The sequence below is a fragment of the Microtus pennsylvanicus genome, chromosome 9, assembly GCF_037038515.1.
Source record: "Microtus pennsylvanicus isolate mMicPen1 chromosome 9, mMicPen1.hap1, whole genome shotgun sequence".
In the NCBI taxonomy this organism is placed as follows: Eukaryota; Metazoa; Chordata; class Mammalia; order Rodentia; family Cricetidae; genus Microtus; species Microtus pennsylvanicus.
In genome coordinates this window covers 81,332,770-81,353,525 of record NC_134587.1, presented here as the reverse complement: position 1 = coordinate 81,353,525, position 20,756 = coordinate 81,332,770, and the positions used below count along the sequence as shown (strand labels likewise).

General features: G+C 35.8%; 1 protein-coding gene across 35 annotated transcripts in view; it reads right to left on the bottom strand.

Moving 5' to 3' along the window:
• Nucleotides 1–3,037: 3,037 nt before the first annotated feature.
• Nucleotides 3,038–20,756, bottom strand: part of Pcm1 (pericentriolar material 1) — a 97,026-nt gene continuing 79,307 nt past the window's right edge. For 32 of the 35 annotated variants that reach the window (XM_075986589.1, XM_075986593.1, XM_075986594.1 and 29 more), the window contains 9 exons: nt 13,817–14,014; nt 12,296–12,358; nt 11,909–12,044; nt 11,244–11,404; nt 8,706–8,778; nt 7,419–7,675; nt 4,674–4,766; nt 4,479–4,593; nt 3,038–3,411 (listed from right to left, as the gene is read on the bottom strand). In XM_075986589.1, the coding sequence (XP_075842704.1) occupies nt 3,386–3,411; nt 4,479–4,593; nt 4,674–4,766; nt 7,419–7,675; nt 8,706–8,778; nt 11,244–11,404; nt 11,909–12,044; nt 12,296–12,358; nt 13,817–14,014 (1,122 nt within the window). In that variant the 3' untranslated portion in view covers nt 3,038–3,385. The remainder of the gene's footprint in view (nt 3,412–4,478; nt 4,594–4,673; nt 4,767–7,418; nt 7,676–8,705; nt 8,779–11,243; nt 11,405–11,908; nt 12,045–12,295; nt 12,359–13,816; nt 14,015–20,756) is intronic. The other 3 variants (XM_075986620.1, XM_075986611.1, XM_075986586.1) reach the window with 2 other exon arrangements.

Here is a 20,756-nt window from a genome sequence, read left to right as displayed (position 1 = left end):
GCATACTTTTCACCCTACAATTTAAGCAGCCATTTTGGTCATTGTTGCCAGTCATGTTCACAGTGATAAAGCCAGGATCGTTCAGTTCTAAACGTATCAGTACAGGGGCCAGAAGAGGGCACCAGATCCCCGAGAGCTGGAGTTGCAGGTTGTGAACTGTGAACTGAACCCCATCCTCTTTAAGAACAGCAGGCACTCTCTCTAACTGCTGAGCATTCTTTCTAGCCCTTACTCCTATTTTAAAGATAAATTTGACACCACATTTTTCTACTGAGATTTAGAAAAAAGTCCACTGAAGGGGTATTGACAGGTAGAATATTAAAAGCCTTTAATATTTTTATTTAATAAAACTACATGTTTGCACAGTTTTTCTTTTATCAGTCTGCTACTTCAATAATTTCATAGCATTTTTCATTAAAAACCATCTTCATATCTGGTCTAGAAACATAGAATTTAGAGAGCTTGACAAAATTGTGGATGTCCTATTTAATCATTGCAGCAAAAATATACAATGATACCAGGAATTAGATGCAGAATGTCTATTACAATCTGCTTAGAAACCTAGAAACCAACAATCTGGGAAATGTCAAATAAGACACATCACTAAAACATGCACTGGGCCAGAGAGATGGCTCTGAGGGTAAAGGTGCTTGCTGCCAAGGCTGAAGATCTGAGTTCAATCTCTGGGGCCCATATGGTAGAAGGAGAGAACAGACTAATACAAATTGTCCTCTGATCTTCCCACACGTTCACCACAGTACACACACATTCCTTCACACATTAAATAAACATAATGTATATATACTATATAATTATTCACTGTACATATGCTTGTTCACTAGTTTGATAACACCAAGCCCCTTTGATCATTATATTCTCTGCAGTGTCCCGCTCAAAGCCAATTCGTTACTATCAGAAAACCAGTAACGGATAAGAGTCTACTGACTTTAAGGTCAGAGGTAGTTAGCTAGAATATAATTCCAATTGCTTTCAAGAGCTGACATAAGATTGTTTTATGTTGTTTCATGATGGATTAGTTATTAGGAGTGAACGATTGGTGATTGTTACAATAACACCCATCTTCTAAAGCAAATCTGAAAAAGTATGCTTCCTTAAGTACACAAAGACTTTACTGTATCATACTTAACATTTATATTCTATCAGGTATTTTCAAGTCAGGAAGGATAGATGCAATCTCAAAATCTCCTTTTTATGTATTTATCAAAAGTATTTATAAAAAAACAATAGAAATAATAGAAAACGTGCTCTTGTAAGAAAAATACTCTCCAATGACACTTTTCAATTGTCAGTCTATCGTATTTCATGTTCTGATTTTTTTTAACATTAAACACTACCAAGAAAGATGCAGTTCTGAAAAGAATTCTAAAGTACAGTGCATACATCAATTTAAATAAAAATGCAATTCAGAGTTCTATGTAAGATATACATTTATTAACAGTGAAAAAGCATTTACCCAAAGTGAGTGTTACAGAATACAGAGTGCCTCCACAGTCTGGGTAGTTCACTACTGTAGCATTATCTCTACATGGATTTATATCTTACTCATCGGGATTCTTTGTCTCTCTCTATCACTAACCAAAATTTTAACTTAAAAATTAAGACAAAGGGGAATACTTAATTTATTTAACTTTTAAGCAATACTTACTAGGAAAAACATATTACACACATTATCTGTTCTCAATCTCTGGATATTTTAAAACTAAATTATCTACTAAAATATGAAAAAAACCATACTAGATAGCAGCTATAACATAAGTCAAATAAACTAGTTTGATAAAGTTCATAGGTACCATGGTAATAGCTAACGTATTAAATACAATTCTTCCACTGTATGCATGCAGACAGAGAGAGGGGAAAGGAGGGAGAATGCACTGATTTATGTAAGGCTTGCCTTGAGGGTTAAAACGGTTAGCTTTCAGTCTGGAAAACACATAGCTTTTTGTACATATAAATTATTGTTCTAATGTCCCCTGAAGTCAGTCCAACTGTGTAAGAATCCTTGATTCTGGATTGGTAGTTTTCCAAATAAACTTGAATGAAGTTCAAGATATATGGACTTAATTTAAATTAAATAACAATACAATAAAAGTCCTCACAGGGAAATCGTCATCATTTGATATTCCTTGACTAGACATTTATATTAAGCTATCAAGCAAGTGAGAATTTTAAAGGAATACCACCAAGTTCTTACAGGGTATTTTAGACAACTATTAAGAAATTGAAGAGGATATTTGGAACTATCTTTCATACTACTGCTTTTCAAGTAACAATTTGTAAGACTGACTTCTTCACGGCTAGCTGGCTCTGCAATAATCAGTACCAGATCAGGGCTGTGGTAAGCACGGATGGACTCAGAGGACAAAGCACTCTTTAAAGTTGGTTTATTAAGTGATGAAGAACTCACAAGAACTTTCTTAACACTTGAACTTGCTTCTCTCTCACGACACACGAAATTAGGCTTTGGTTTTAAACTATCATCTCAAAAGGCATATTTGTCCAAAGGCATTAATGTTCTGTTACATAAATTTAGTTCTATTTATTCTACTTAAAAGAGTTTGGTTTTTTCATTTTAAATTTATTAGAATGTTACTTGTCTGTACAGAAATACTCCCTACATTTATATAAAGCTTCTATATTAATTTTTAGAATGAAGCAACATAGGACAGGATTTGCAACTCTGGAAAATATTAATCTAATAGATAATTTTGTGATGTTCTAACATCACCTACACTTCGTACACAATCTAGATGATTGACATGTCTATGAATACTCTACAGATTCCTGGTTACCTTTATAAAATCTACGTTATTCTTACACAGGACCTGGAGGTGACTACAAGAACATCAGACCCAAAAGCAGCAATACTACCATTATTCGGGAGACTGGTCTAAGACTGGGCTTCAGATTCAATAATGTATTTCTCTAATTCTTGGCCACTGCTGTTTCTGAAGAGTGTTAAATTACATAAAACAGCAATTTGCTGCACAGAATTCAACAAAATTTCCCAAAAGCGTACTTTACAGATAAGTTCAAACTTTATTTAAAACTACATTTTAAAGTTAACATACCAAACATTACAATGAAGGGCAGGGGTCAAGATCATAACAAGTAATAATAATAATAATAATAATAGTAGTAGTAGTAATAATAAAATAAAAAGAAAAATCCCACCGTGTGTCAAGGGTTGAATCTTTCCAGGATTCAGATTCTGATGTTTTAAACTGCCATGGGCAGATTAGCATACCCATCAAAAATGCATTGTCAAACTAATTTACATTTTATACAGATCAAAACCCAGCTTTATTTAGTGTCTTTTTATATGCACTGACTATGTAAGAGAGTTAGATGAGTCCCTGAAGACACTTCATATACTCTGGGTTCCCACTGTTTCTGAAAAGAAGAATAATGAATAATATTTTATAAATGAGTTAATCAAAGTTTACTAAAATTTACTTTTAATATTCTCTTTCATAAAAGCTTTTACTTTACATATAAGACCAAAACAGAAAAAAAAATGTGAATTTAGTCTAAATTCCCCGACAAAACAAAGAATGAGGATTTGTTTTTCATGATTGGAAACAAAGCAAGTATTTTCTTCTAAAAAACTCCACTAGGAGAAAAAGAAAGTAACTATAGAGATGATTAAATGCAGACAAAAGAAGAGTGGCTGGAGGACACACTAGAGGCAAACGGTTTCCTTGAATGCCTTGAGTACATGAGGCTCTATGAAGAGAGAGCTGCAGCTTAGCCCACCAGGATGGGCTGAAGCCCAGAGATGCCGTGTATTCAGGTGGGCAGCAGTGAGCTGAAAGGGAAGCTCTGATAGATCTACATGTTCTGTTCAACACCTCACTTCCAGAAAAACAAGGAAAAAAATTACAAGATTCTAACTATTGAGAGAGAATAATAAAAAGAAAATGCTTTAATTTTGATATAAAAATTGCTCTGAGCAACTCAGAAGTTGTACCATTACATCCACAGAGAAGGAAATTGGAGAGTACAATTGTAAAAACAAACAGTGTGCTTATCTGAATAAAATTCTTAAGAATCGTTATGTTTTTAAACTTTCTACAACAAAGAAGGCTAAAGGACATTTAAAATAATAAAGGTAAAAACCCAAAAGTAATGTGAACACAATAAAAGAAGGGGCAAATGGGTTGTAATACACACTTTTTACAGGGCAGATGAAAGATATTACACGTATTTTAAGCATTAAGAAATCATAAAACATTAACATTAGAGTTGCATCTAGTACTTTATTAAAATTAAAGATTTTATAAATAGAAAACATAATCTAATCTAATTTGCAAAGAATCAAGCAGCTGGATTAATTGACACATTGCCCCTTTTCCAATAGTAGCCTTCTATTTTTTAGGAATAAATAGTATCTTTCAAAAACAAACTAGATTGGTATGAACATGATTTTTCAATACAAAATTAAAATTAGTAACTTTTACCAGGTTCTTTCAGTATCTGAGAATTTCCAGCTAATTCTTCAGTCTGCATTTCACATATTTCATCAGATAAATGGTTTTTCTGTTCTTCTTCTACCATTTTCTTCCTTAGCTCTGCCTTTAGAATGAAAATTAAAAGTATAATCTTTCATCTAATATTTGTTACAAAGATAAGCTTAGTTGAAGAGAGCCGAATACCTCTGAATAGACTGTCAGTTTGAGCGGCAAATCCTCAACTTTCACAAAGTCTTCTTCATCAGACTTTTGGCTTATGTTACCAGATTCAGCTTCCTGTGAGATAAGTTATAGTTAATCAACAATACAAAAGCAAAAAGCACAACACCTCTGCATCAAAATCTAAATTACTCATGCCTAAAAAGAAGGTGGAGTTCTATCTATTCATATTTATATGAATAATTTAAAAATGTATAGTTTACTAAACAGGGTACATAGCTACAGCTTTGAGCATACTGTTGGACATATCTCCCCCCCCCCCCCCCGCGCTGCCCCACAGTTAAAAAACCAGTTCACAAAGGCTGAATGAATAATAGTAGTTACACTGGGGGACAAACACTAACAAGCAATTCTTTGGTGGTACTGATGATTGTACACAGGGTCTTGCATACGCTACAAGAGCTATTTCACTATATCCCTCATCCTTATTGTTTACGTTCATAGAATGCATCAGAATTATATTCAGAATGTAATAAATATACGCTTTTCAAGTTATGTTTGTTAAGGCTCATACTAGTTGTGAATTTAGAATTTACTTTAGTGACCATCTCCAATTCTTTCTCTTTTACTTGAATTCTCTTCTTTCCTTAATTAGCTACCTCAGTAAAACCCTGAGGGTGCGTTCTCTCTCGCATCATCATCGCCATCCACTCTGCAATTGCATACGTTCTTCTGACATCTTTTTCTTAATTAAAAAAAAATTTATGTGCATGAATGTGTGAGGGTGTCGGCTCCCCTGGAACTGGAGTTACAGACAGTGGTGAGATGCCATGTTGGAGATAAGAATTAATCCTTTGGAAGAGCGGTCAGCGCTCATCACCTATCCAGCCCCCAAACAACGTATCTCTTATGCCGTCATTAGATTACTCTTCAGAGAATACAACACTGACCGTTTTACTGTTTAGAGAAAAAATAATTTTCAGCATGAATCTCTGTCTAAAAATTGAAAATAAAAATGATAATAAGAATAAATCAAGCTGGATGTGGTAACACATGCTTTTAATCCCAGCACTTATGAGGCAAAGGCAAGCAGTCTGCTCTTCATATAGCAAGCTCCAGGTTAGCAGGAATAAATAGAGAGACCATGTCTCAAAGACAAACAAACATGTAAGAATAAACTGGGTAGGGGTAATGAGATGGCTCATCTGGTTAAGATACTTGCTGCTAAGCCTGAGTTCACCCCCCAGACCCACACCGTGGATGAGAGAACAAACTGCAGCAGGCTGTCCTCTGACTTCCTCACACGTGCTGTGGTGCACACACACATAAGCCACCCCTACCCCATCTCTCTTTCTCAACTAATTAATATAATAAAAAGTATGTTTTAAAGGAGCTAGGGAAATGACTCAGTGTTTAAATGCATTGGCTGTTCTTCTAGAGGACCCAAGTTTAAATCTCAACACCTACACGGTTGTTCATAGCCTTCTGCAATTCCAGTTGATCCAATGCCCTCTTCTGACTTCTATAGAATCCTGAACATATATTATGCACATACATACATACACACACTTAGACACATACACATAAGATAAATAGGCCAGGCGATAATGGCCTTTAAACTTTAATCCCAGCACTTAGAAGGAAGAGGCAGGCTGATCTCTGTGAGTTTGAGGTCATCCTGTTCTACAGAGTGAGTTTCAGGACAGGTAGGTCTACAGGGCTACACAGAAAAACCCTGTCTCAAAAAAACAACCAACCAACAAATAAATGAATAAATATTGCAAAAATGTTTGAAGATTAAATCAAGTAATTTTCAGAGCTCTAAATGCTTAAGTGTACACAGAAAAAAAACCTAAGCAACTTATAAGAGTATGTTCCTATTGATGTTTTTGAAACATTCTCAGTTCCCTTTCTGACCAATTTGTGAGTCATAACTATAAAAATACCACTGGAAGACAATAAATTTTAACTTTTAAAAAATGAACCAATGTCTAAGTGGTGACAGACACCTGTGATCCCAGCACTCAAAAGGCAGAGGCAGGATAACACCTAAAGTTCCAGGCCAGTCTGTCTCCCTATCAAGTTCCAGATTGGATGGATCAAAGTAACAAACTCAAAATGCCAAAACAAAAAGGGGAGAGGGCTACATTGTACCCTTCGAGGTTCAAATATTATGCTACAAATCTCTTCATTTTTGCTAAGAAAAATTACATTAAAAATATGCAACCCACACATCCCCAAACTAATATGTTTGCTATTAAACTGAAATGAAATCAAGGTTCAGAATGAAACTAAACTTATATACTTATTGTAAGTGTAATTTCCTAGTATGTTGTTTTGTAATTTGCTACATACAAATACTGACTCTGTTGAACAGTTCTCTGCCATACCCCAAATTTCTACCTTCAGGTATATCAAAGGATTTCAAATTGCTCCAACAGTTAAGTAAAACCTCGATAGTGTAAGAGATTAACTGATGCTTCATGAATCACTAGCACTTTAGGTCTGAACAGGAACTCCTGCTGTCATCTCTAACTAAATTTTTTGGTTTTCAAAACTATAAAACCTTCAATTTTTGAGATGGTCATTTAATTTGCAACCACTTTCCTATCAAACTAAGCATGAATAAGAAAGAATAAATGTTCTGACAGGTTTTGAACCTAACCACAAAGTAAAGTTTGATTTATATGCTCAATGTGTTACTCTCAAAAATGAAATATACACAGAAATGAAAAGGCAAAAATACTTAGAAATGTAATTATTACATACATAGTCATTCACTAACACGGGAGATTCAGTATCAGGACTTCCAGCCAGAGAGCTCTCGGGAGTCTCCTGAGCAGATTTCACTTCTTTGACTCTAGGCACTAAGGCTTCACTTGCAGTTAAGGGTAATGGCATAGGGTCTGGCTGTTTAGATGAATCAGTGGTAGTGAGTGAGTCCTTATGGGCAGTGCTATTTAAGGGTTGTCCATTTTCCAAGATATTGAGATAACAAGGCTTCACAGGAGAGCTGTCTTGGTTATCTGCCATCAAAAGAAAGTCTCCGCATTACAGAAATGAAGCATCTGTTCAATTTTACACTAAGTAAAGACAGTATTATGAATGAGAGTAATCAAAACATGTAAGACCCAAAAGATCCCTATCCAGATTTTCCTTATCTTGGTTCCCAAGTATAGCTGAACAGATTTAGCAAGGAACATGTTAATTTAAATTCCTGAAAGCCAAGTGATTTCAATGAATTAGGAATAATGAATTAGGATTTTTAAGACTAAAGCCCTAAAATGAGTATTATTTTAAAACAAACGAAAACAAAACAAACTTCCCTCATTTTACTCTAAAGAGTCTGTTAATAAATATCTGTCAAATATAAATCTAAAAAAAGGGTGTGGGGAGAACTGAAGAGATAGCTTAGTCGTTAAAGGAACTTGCTGTTTTCGCAGGGAACTGGAGTTCAGGTCCCAGCACCCACACCAAGTAGTCCACAATGGCCTGCAACTACAGATCTGGTAGCCTCTTCTGGCCTCTGTGGGCACTACATGCACATGGTACACATGCACATACTTAGGTACACACACATCTGAGAAAGTAAATAAATAAAGATACTTGTAGTGACCAAGGGTCCCATGCTTTTAATCCCAGAATGTGGGAAACAACAGGCAGATTCTCAATCTGGAGGCCAGCCTGATTTATATAGGGGGTTCCAGGCCACCCAGGGCTGTATACTGAGACCCCTTCCTCAAAATAAATATACAAACAAATGGAAAATAATTGCTAGTTGGATATACAATATGGGTGCATATACCTGCAATTCAATGACTCAGGAGGTAGAGGCAGAAGATCTGAAGTTCAAGGTTATCTTTAAACTACATAAAGAGTTCAAAGGCCAACTTGGGGTACATTTATCAGGATAACAACGATAGACATTAAGTACATTAAGTCCAAAGTATCTTTACACTAATATTAGTTAGGAATTAAAAACTACTTTTTTTAGTTTTAAGCACAATGAAAACTATTTTAAAGCATCTAAAACTTGGGGTTCTTTAGACTTCTTACTCTTACTAGCTGGTTCTTGGTCTGATGGTGCACTTGTGCTCTCTGATGTTTTTTCAAGATCATGTTGTAGAACCTAAAAGAAAAATATGTTTTAATAGCAAGACCTAAAAATATGTGGTCCCTATAGAAATGATAATTAATACTATGTGGTTCTTGTCCAACCCCAGAGCTATAAAAAGAAAAATGTAACAGTCTCTTCTCAAATGTTTCAAAGAGGCTTTAGTTAATAACTGAAAGATAGGTAATTTAAAAGGTTTCCTTCTTAGATAAGCACAAAACAAATGACAGAATAAAATAGATCCCCTAAGTTTTTACTATTTTTCTCAGGATCTCATCTTAAAATGAAAGGCTATCTTTACTTGTAACCCTTAAGTGAATTGAAACCCTTAAGCAGAAGTGGTAAAGAAGAGAAAGACGAACAAAGTCAAGTGTTTGTAGCAGAGGAAGAAACAGGATCTGAATTCATCCCACAAATGGAAGTACCTGCTGCCAGTGAGGGCTACAATAGTAAGACAGAGGTTGATTATCATCACAAGGAGCGATGCTGGTGAGTTGTTTTAGAAAGTAGTTGACTCCTAGTGTTTTATGTCCAACCTCACAGAAGATGGAAGATGATATTTTATAAAATTGAGCTAGCTAGCTAGCTAAGAGTGGGAGAAGAGAGAGGTAGAATAAAAAATGCATTAAAGTGAGGACTTGGTTAAAAAAAATCATAAAGAAAATTAGGGTCTAATCTAAGTCTACAACCTACTCTACCCACTTAATCAAGAACACCAACAGTGGAACTTTCATGACCCAGGGTGGAGAACAGAGAAGGGTTTTTGGATAAACCACTCCAATGAAAGTACCAATATAAACTTACAACTGGAACTTTCTATCAGAAAGTAAACTGCCTATAAAAATGCCTTATAGAAAAACTCCATAGAACCCAAGCCATTTTTTCAAAATAGTGTGTGTATGTTCATCTCTATAAATCTTTAAACAGTCAAGGTTCAACAGGTAGATATTTAAAGCTTTCAAGTATAGATGAAAACACATGACATCAAATAAAACAATCAGAAAAATGTTAAAGGCTTCTAGACACAGTAGGTACGAAAGTTGAAATAAAGCTAATTAATACAAATATTAAGATCCAAGATACAGTCCAAAAAATAAAGCAAAATGATAAAACAATGGGACAGTAAAAAGAACAGAGGGAAAAATAAAATATCAACCAAGAGTTAACTATTTTACAATATATAATTTCCACAGACAGAAGAGAAAATGGTGGCAAATAAAGAAATTTAACAAATATAAGAAAAGAATATAAATAGAAAAAAACTAAACAAATACCCAGATGATATAAAAAAAAAAAATCACAATAAAGCTGTAAAACTCCAGAAGTTTGGAGGCTGGAAATCTTTTAGTGTAGGGAACAGGACAAAGCTATACACATAGGGTTAAAATGAAGAAATCACAGGACATCTGCGAAGCAGCTCTTTGACCAAGATGATGAAGCAGTAAGATCAATCTCTAAAGGAAAATACCTTCAACACTCAAGATTTTTTTTTAAAAAATATGTAATACCTAAAAATATTAACTTTTTATGCATTTTCTCAGAAGGTTACTAGATGGTTTATTACCACTGAGATGAGGTCACAAATCACAAATAAGACAAAGGACTAGATTCCATAAATAGAAACCTGATGAAGATAATGGAGAAATGGATTCTTAGGTTGGTAACTATTCAGCAGATCTAGAATACAGCAGAAAGGGATAATATTTGAAGAAGAAAACAACAACAACAAATCAATTAGCTCCATCTACCAATTTCTGTGGGGAGCCTTGTATAGACAGCTACTAGAGAACAGGATAGAATACTCAGAGATGTATATGTTCAAAGAATGCTAATAAAAATCGAGACAATTACTAAATGTGGTAGAAGATATATAAGGAAGCAGTAACAATATTAACTTGGCTCAGCAGCTGAAAATATTTATATTGTTTGACTAAGTCTAAATATTAAACATAAATTTAAACTAACACACACATACACATACACAGTCACTCAAAAAAAACAGAAGTAAACAGCAGAAGAAACTGTACCGGGTATAGCCTCTTGGTTTAGATAAAGTAAATGCAGGAAAACAAATGATTTTATGATATAAAATATATTATTTTAATTTGTGACTAGGAGAAAAATAGGAAACTTATTTGTATCTTCTAAAGTATCTTATAGTTTTATAACTTACTATGAAAAAATTAAAGTATTTTAAAGATTATAAAAGTAAGTGTTTAGTTTGTTTTTGAGACAGGGTCTCCTTGTTTAGCCCTGGCTGTCCTTGAACTCAGAGAGATCTGTCCACCTTTGCTTCCATATTACTGGGATTAAATACATGTCATACCTGGAATGTTTCAGGTCTAAATAAATACACTAATTTTTCAATAAATAGTTTTCTAATTATGAAAATGATGGTGGAAAAAGCACACACTTTGATAGCTTTCAGAAGACTCTTGTTTTCAGTGGCTGAGATAGGACAGGTGTTTGTAACAGAATACCTGACTGTCATGTTCATTTTCTTCTGTAGTTTCAGTGTTAGCCTGAAGTGAAGTCTGGACATCCACAGGACTCTCTTCAAAGTCTTCCATTTCTTCATCCTCATTTTCATCTTCTCCACTTCCATAATTAGTTAGAGCCTGACTTTCAGCTTTAGACAGATCTAAGTTGATTACACACAAATTTTAGTAACTCATAAATTCATCTTCAGGATGGGGGTGGGTGTACAGATGAAGTAAGTCTCACTGTGTTGCTGGTTCTAACTCCCGAACTGAAGTTATCCCAGTTCCTCAGTCTCCTACTGTTGTGCATCACCACATGCAGTCTTAGTAATAGTCACTGTCTATTGTATCACTGAGTGATACAGGTACTGTAACGAACTGAAGTTATCCCAGTACCTCAGTCTCCTACTGTTGTGCATCACCACATTACCCATGCAATTTTAGTAATGGTGACTGTCTATTGTATCACTGAGTGATACAGGTACTGTATATACTATATCTGAAGTATTCAAATCAGTGTACACTTCAAAACTGTGGTGCAGAATGGGAAGGTAATTTAATCAGTTTACACAGATCATTCAGTCCTGATGATATTGCGACTCAAATCTCAATGCATCACTACAGAAAACTTATGTATAAATATGTCTCAAAGCCTTTAAACTTACTAATAGACACTGGACACCTTTCACTTTCTTCATCTTCCTCTTGATCAGAAACATCAGATCTTACGTTTTTGGGACCTTTGGCATCATATGCCTCAGAAATCTGAGTCTGCTTAACTGTTTCAGTCTCATCCTTGTCCTGTAAACAATGTAAATAATGATTAACTCTTGGAGCACTTTAAAAATGTATATATGGTAAAGCTTTCATAGCAATAATAACCACTCTGTTATAAAGAATTACTTCTGACATTCTAGTTTTGTTTTACAAGAAAAACCTTGGTTTGTCAGAAGAAAAGACATTTACATACTTGTAAAAAGAATTAAGATAAAAGGTGTTAAAATTGTGTTTTGTTCTACAAGCATTATTTATAGACACAAGTTAGCACATACTTTGTCTTCATCATCAATCTCTCCAGCAGGTGAGCCATGATCGCCTTCAAGAATCCTTTTGGCCTAATAGCAAATCAATTAAATAGAGTTCAGCAGGAATACTTATGTAATTCCAGTTTTTCTAATCTTAATAAGCCAGCAAATCAGCTTTTTTTGTCTATAATTATTCACATATAAACCACTGGAATTACTTACTCAATTGTCAAAAATGTGTGCTTGCACACCAATCTAAGACATTAGCTTATCATTTCTTTTATTTCTCAGTTTTATAGATATGTTACTTTATCACATCTCATATTTTCCTCTCATCGTCTATTTTTCTATATGTATATTGTGTGTGTGCCTGTGGAGATGAGAGAATAACCTCATATTTTAGTCCTTATTAGTGTAGTGTGTGTGTGTACACCTTTAGAGATCAAAGGATAACCTCAGATCTCTACCTTGAGATGGGCCAACTTTTTGTTTCCTACTACATACCTAGACAAGTTGGTTGTTAAGTTCTTTACTATCCCTATGGCATCGCTTCCATTTTTATCACTTGACTTCCTCTGCAATAACTTGGTTCAGAACCTACAAGCATTTCAGGCATGTACCCTATCACCAGCTCACATTTCCACTCTGCTTAGAAGACTTTTGTCTTTATGGCCCTGTTTTGTTCAACTGCTCAACTCTGCCTTAGAATCACTACATTGAATTGTCTCTCTATGGAAAGCTTTCCCCCTTCCTCATAATGAACTTCTGTCTTTCAGGTCTACACTCATATTTCTGCCCCTGGTAAGAGTCTCAGGAGACTGCCTATCTAACACAGACTAAAAGACCTCTTTTCCAGGAATTACTATGGTATTCTGTGACTTTATTTTCCTTATGTATTTACCAATGGTTGAAATGAATTCTGTCTAGAATAAAAACAGGAGCACTATGGAGAAAATGGCCTAACTCTATTTTAGAATCTAAGTTAGATGGGTTTCTCTGTCTGGGTCCTGGCTCACTTTCCCTTCTTGTGGTCAGAGAATAAGGAAAGGGTGCTTACAAGGAAAGCCTCCTAGTAAGTCCTCCACTAAAGGAGAATTAACGATCCAGTCTCACATGCAGTCATGATTAACAAGGCAGAAAAACTAGAGCCCTAGCCAATGGACAGATGCTTGTTGGCTGGAAGTGACTTCCTTGTGATACATATTCTTGGAGACTCCCTGGCATTTGGTAACAACCATCATAGGAAAGCTGACCAGGAACTAGATCCAGGTTCTCTCTTCTTTGGAGCTCTTAGTAAGCAATACTGAAGTGAACTGGACACCTCACAATTCAGAGTTAGCATCCATGCCTGTCTGCACTTTTGCTCTCCCCTTTGTGGTAATCCTAAGTTTAGTATGTAGCCCAAGTACTGATTTACACACTTGACTATGGTTTTACTAAAAATAACTGTTCTTGTTGAGGTCAAATGAGAGTTTATTTACTAATAATGAGCAAGGACTTTAATTTCAGGCTAATGATAGCTATTCTTAAAAGCAAAGGGAAAGTTACCTCTTTAGCATAAGACTGTATCACTCCAGCTGCTTCAATTTTCCTTTTGCATCTCTGTTTAACAGCTATACTATTATTATCCAAGTCTTGCATGAGCTTAAAGAAAGCCAACTCATTAAATAGCACTTCAGATATTTCTACAAGAAGATCTTCTCCACAGTCTTTCAGTTTTCTGCCTGCAAATTTTGCTAGTGAATCCTATTTAAAGATAAAACAAACAATTTTAAGATCATAGTAAACTTCAACTGTCGATAAAACAATACAGGTGGTTTAAAAGATTAAACTTTAAAACTTGCCTAGAGAAAACCAATATTCCTAATATTTTATATGTATATACATATAGACTCTGTTTTTTATGAGATTTTAATGCTCCATTTCTCCTTTCCTTTTCCTCCCTCCAAACCCTCCCACATACCCTTGCTTGATCTTTCACCCTTACTTCAATATATTGTGTGTGTGTGTGTGTGTGAGTGTGTGTGTGTGTACATAAATAGATAAACAGAACCTGCTCAGGCTGTATAACATTAGTTCTTTGTGTATGACTGAGACCTCCTGGAGTTCCCCTATCCACATTAGCACGTCTACTGCCATTGTCCGTGTTCCAATACTTTTCAAAGTATTGGAAAACCTGAAACTAAAGTATTACTATAAAATATTCTATTACAAAGCAGACATCTTGCTAACCTCATTTAGAGAATAAACAAGGAAAAGAAAAAATATACAGTCATCTATAAATATAGTACTTTCTTAATATAAATCTTGGGCACAAAAGAGTAAAACAGACTCCGAATCTCCCAAAAGTTGCCAGGGAGTACATGTAGGAACTATATATGCACTACAGCAATGAATATATTAACTACTATGTGAGGATAAACTCTTTTCCTCATCAACACGGTGCCAAATATTGCTAGTTTCTTCCTTTACATTTAGCCAACCAGTCATCTTCATTTAAAATTGTCTCCAGAATAAGTTTGTAAGTAAGCATTACTTCTACTCAAGAAGAAACAAAGCATCATCATGAGTAATTGTGCTATTTTATATAAAGGACTTCCCTTTTTCTTTCTTGCAAAAATATAGGCTATGCTACTTAGAGAAAAGGTAAACTACAATGTTGTGTCACGTTAGCTACTGCCCAACACAGAAACACTATCTATACAGCCAGAGAAATAGCATGTATGCTAAGAGACTTGCAACACAAAACTTCTGAACAGAGTTCAGAAAAAAAAAATTCAAAACAAATACCTTGAGGTCCAGCTCATGAAAGAAAGCAGATACACAGGGAGGGAAGAACAGGGGAAGAGAAAAAAGATTCTAGGTAATATTTAATTTAAATTAACTTTTGTTCTTAAATAGGCATGACCTCGTAGAAAAAAAAAACAGGAAGAAAATGAAAGAGGTTTAGCAGCATGCCTGGCCTCTACTTAGTACATCTCTTCCTCCTTTTCCTTCTTATCTCTCTCCCACTTTACCTGCTATATGAAACAAAGACCTACAGCCACTGTCAAATGTCCCCTGGGACACAAAAGTCTTCTCTAGCTAAGAATCACGGCCTCAACATAATTTAAAGTTGAAGTTTATCTGAGCATTAGAAAGTAATTACTAGAGGTTAGACAGTGTGGGAGGGAAGGAAATAAAGGAAGTCAGATAACAGGTATAAAACAAATAGGTTCATTATAAGTTCTGTTTTGTCATAGTGGCATGGACACAGTTCACGGTAACCTTCAGCTGTTATGAATATCTAGACTAGAGGAGCTTCAAAGGCTCCAAATAGAACAGATAAGGAGAGTGAAATGCCAATAATCAAACACATACTAACAGTTACTTTTATGATATAAGCAAGGTTATTCATATTCTAAAAAGTTTCTCTAATTAGAGGCTGGTTTCTAGCTTCTAAAATTTCTCATTATTTAAAATTAAATCAGAGCATGCTTTTCTTTCAGTCTTAAACTATTCACATGGTAGAATATCAAACCAGATTAAAGAACAAATTCCACAGGAGTGGAACTGAACGAGATTCCTAGGACCGAGTGGGCCTGAGGAAACAAGCTCCACTGGGAGCAGAAGCCAGGAGCAAATCCAGCCCTGGGAGCCAACCAGACCCAGAACATTGGTGGATCAGGACTAATCCAGAGACCAGATCCAGAGTCAGCAATCTCCACCAGAACAGGTCCAACTCCAAGCCAGGGACTTCTGTGGGAGGGGATCCAGACCAGGATTTACAAAAACAGATCAAAGCCAGCAGCCTAGGCCAACGTAGGCCTAAGACAGCAAACTCCAAGGGAGCAGACCAAAGCACAGGAGCACTGAGCTATCTCCAGGAACAGGAATAACCAACAGGGTAACTAGAACTGTGACACTGACTGTACCACGAGGAACAACCATCTGAGCTTTGGATTCACCGGCACCTAGAAGATTATTCAACAGAACCTCAGACAGCCCCAACCACACCTATTAGAGGAAAAGATGAGTGAAAAGATAAAATCACACATTATACCACAAAGAGCAACAAAATACCAGTAAAACCTAAAGACCCTATAAAAGCAAGACCTGAACAACCAAATATGGATAAACCAGAAAAAAAATGATCTAAAAAATAGCCTCAAGAGAATGTTTGAAATTCTTAAAGATGAAATGAGAAATCCCCTTAAAGAAATGGAGGGGGGGAAAAAGGAAGGTATCAGCAAATCACTTAAAGAAAACCAAGAAAAAGAAATCAAACATATAAAAGAAACTATTCATGAACTTGAAAAGTGAAATAGAAACAATAAAGAAAACACAAGCCTATGGAATTATAGAAGCAGAAATCATGAGAAAAAGATCAGGAACCACAAAGTAAGCATGAACAGCAGAATACAAGAAATGGAAGAGAGAATCTCAAGTGGTGAAGATACGATAGAGGAAATACTCATCAGTTAAAGAAAACATTAAATCTAACAAAAGCTTAACACAAAATATCCATGAAATATGGGACACCATAAAAAGGCCAAATCTTAGAATAACAGGTATAGAAGAAAGAGAAGAAGTTCAACTCAAAGGCACAGAAAATTTATTTAACAAAATCATAGAAGAAAACTTGCCCTACCTAAAGAAAGATAACCCTATGAAGATACAAGAAGCTTACAGAACACCAAATAGACTGGATCCAAAAAAAAAAAGTCCTCTCGCCAAATAATAATCAAAACACTAAACATACAGAGTAAAGAAAGAATATTAAGAGCTGCAAAAGAAAAAGGCCAACTAATATAAAGGTAGACCTATCAGAATTACACCTGACTTCTAAGTGGAGGCAATGAAAGTCAGAAGGTCATGGTCAAGCATTATGCAGACATTAAGAGACCACGGATGCCATTCTAGACTACTATACCCAGCAAAACTGTTGATCACCATACAAGGACAAAACAAGATATTCCATGAAAAATCTAGATTTCACCAATACCTAGCCACAAACCCAGGCCTACACAAAATACTAGAAGGAAAACTCCAACCCAAGGAAGATGGCTACATCAACAAAAACATAGACAATTGATGATCTCATTACAGCAAATCCCGAAGAAGAAAAAACTGAACAAATTAATATGACCAACAATGAAAACTAAATTAACAGGAGAGAGCAACCACTGGTCATTAATATCCCTTAATGTAAATGGACCCAACTAACCTATAAAAAGGCACAGGCTAACAGACTGGATATGAAAACAGAATCCATCCCTCTTCTGCATACAAGAAACACATCTTTACCTCAAAGACAGACATCATCTCAGAGTAAAAGGTTGGGGAAAAAATAGACCAATCAAATGGACCTAAGAACAAATGGGTACAGCTATCCTAATATCTAACAAAATAGACTTCAAGCTAAAATCAGTCAAAAGAGACAAAGAAGGACATTTCGTATTAGTCACAGGAAAAATCCATCAAGAGGAAATTTCAATACTGAACATCTATGCCCCAAATACAAGGGCACCCTCATATGTCAAAGAAACACTTCTACAGCTTGAATCATACATTAAACCCCACACACTAATAGAGGGAGACTTCAACACTCCCCTCTTACCACCGGACAGGTCAATCAGACAAAAAATGAACAGAGAAATAAGAGAACTAACAGATGTTATGACTCAAATGGACTTAACAGACATCTATAGAATATTCCAACCAAACAGAAAAGAATATACCTTCTTCTCAGCACCTCATGGAACCTTCTCAAAAATTGACCACATACTTGGTAACAAAACAAACCTCAACAAATACAAAATAATTAGAATAACCCAATGCACCTTATCAGATCACCATGCTTTAAAACTAGAAGTCAACAGCAATACTAACCCCAGAAAACCCACAAACACATAGAAATTAAACAATGCTCACCTGAATCATCAATGGGTCAAGGAAGAAATAAAGCAGGAAATTAAAGACTTCCTAAAATTCAACGAAAATGACCACACAACATACCCAAATTTATGGGGCACAATGAAAGCAGTGTTAAAAGGCAAGTTCATAGCACTAAATGCCTACATAAAGAAGCTAGAAAAATCTCACATTAGAGAATTAACAGAACATTTGAACAAAAAGAAACAAACTCACCTAAGAGAACTAGAAGGCAGGAAATAATCAAATTGAGAGCTGAAATCAACAAAATAGAAACAAAGAAAATAATACAAAGAATCAATGAGACCAAGAGTGGGTTCTTTGAGAAAAAACAGAATAGACAAACCTTTATCCAACTAACCAAAAGGCAGAGAGAGAATATACAAATTAACAAAATCAGAAATGAAAAGGGGGACATAACAACAGACACAGAGGAAATACAGAGGATCATCAGGCCATATTTTGAAAACCTGTACTCCATAAAATTGGAAAACTTAAAAGGAAATGGACAACTTTCTGGATAAATATCACTTACCAAAATTAAATCAAGACCATTTAGTCAAATTAAACAGACCTATAACTGCTAAAGAAATAGAAACAGTCATCAAAAGTCTCCCAACCAAAAAAAGGCCAGGATCAGATGGTTTCAGCTCAGAATTTTACAAGACTTTCAAAGAACTAATACCAATACTCCTCAAATTATTCCACACAAAAGAAACAGAGGGAACGTTGCCAAACTCTTTTTATGAGGCTACAATTACCCTGATATCCAAACCACAGAAAGACAATACTAAGAGAATTACAGACCAATCTCACTCATGAACATTGATGCAAAAATACTAAACAAAATACTAGCAAATCGAATCCAAGAACACATCAGAACCATCATTCACCATGACCAAGTTGGCTTCATCCCAGAGATGTGGTAATGGTTCAACATACGAAAATCTGTGAACGTAATCCACTATATAAACAAGCTGAAAAATAAACACCACATGATCATCTCATTAGATGCTGAAAAAGCATCTGACAAAATACAACATCCCTTTATAATAAAGGTCTTGGAGAGAGCAGGAATACATACCTAAACATAATTAAGGCAATATACAGCAAGCCAACAGCCAACATCAAACTAAATGGAGAGAAACTCCCAGCGATTCCACTGAAATCAGGAACAAGACAAGGTTGTCCATTCTCTCCATATGTATTCAATATAATTATTAAAGTCCTAGCTAGAGCAATAAGACACCAAATGGAGATCAGGGGATACAAAATGGAAAAGAAGTCAAACTCTCACTATTTGCTGATGATATGATAGTTTATATAAGTGATCCCAAAAATTCTACCAAGGAACTTCTACAACACATAAACACTTTCAGCAGGTGTAGCAGGATACAAGATTAACTCAAAAAAAAAAAATCAGTAGCCCTCCTGTACACAGATGATAAAAGGGCTAGGGAAGAAACCAGAGAATCAATCAACACCCTTCACAATAGTCACAAATAGCATAAAATATCTTGGAGTAACTCTAACGAAACAAGTGGAAGACTTGTATGACAACTTTAAATCTTTGAAGAAAGAAATTGAAGAATGATGTGGGAGTGTCATATATCAATCTGTTGATTTCATTGGCTAAGCAATAAAGAAACTGCTAGGCCCATTGGATAGGCCCACCCTTAGGTGGGAGGAGTAAACAGAACAGAATGCCGGGAGGAAGAGGAAGTGAGGTCAGACTTGACAGCTCTCCTCTCCAGAGCAGACGCCTTCAGAGAGACGCCATGCTACCTGCTCCAGGGAAGACGCACGCTATGAAGCTCAGACCCAGGATGGACTTAGGCTAGAATCTTCCCGGTAAGACCGGTGCTCACAGATTGTTAGAGATCGGTTGATTGGGATGTCAGAATTAGCCAGTAAGGGCTAGAGCTAAGGGCCAAGCAGTGATTAAATGAATACAGTGTCTGTGTAATTATTTCGGGGCATAAGCTAGCCGAGCGGGGCAGGCGGCTGGGGTTTTGGGGACATAGTCCCGCTGCCGCCCATATTACTACAGAAGAAGACACCAGAAAGTGGAAAGATCTCCCATGTTCTTGGGTAGGCAGAATTAACATAATAAAAATGGCAATCTTACCAAAAAGCAATCTACAGATTCAATGCAATGCCCATTAAAATCCCAGCAAAATTCTTCAAAGACCTTGATAGACTGGTACTCAACTTCATTTGGAAAAGCAAAAAACCCAGGATAGCCAAAACAATCCTGTGTAATAAAAAAACTTCTGGTGGCATCACAGTCCCTGACTTCAAACTCTACTACAGAGCTACAGTACAGAGCTACTGAAAACAGCCTGATATTGGTATAAGGTTTTGATTCTACTGCATGGACGGTCTTTATGGAAGCCTAGTCTGTCTGGATGCTCACATTCCTGGACCTGGGGGAGCAGGGAGGACCTTGGACTTCCCATATGGTAGGGAACCCTGACTGCTCCTTGAACTGGAGAGGGAGGGGAAGGGGAAATGGGGGGAAGCGGAGGGGAGGAGGTGGATATTTTCAATTAAAAAAAAAAAAAGAACAGCTAGG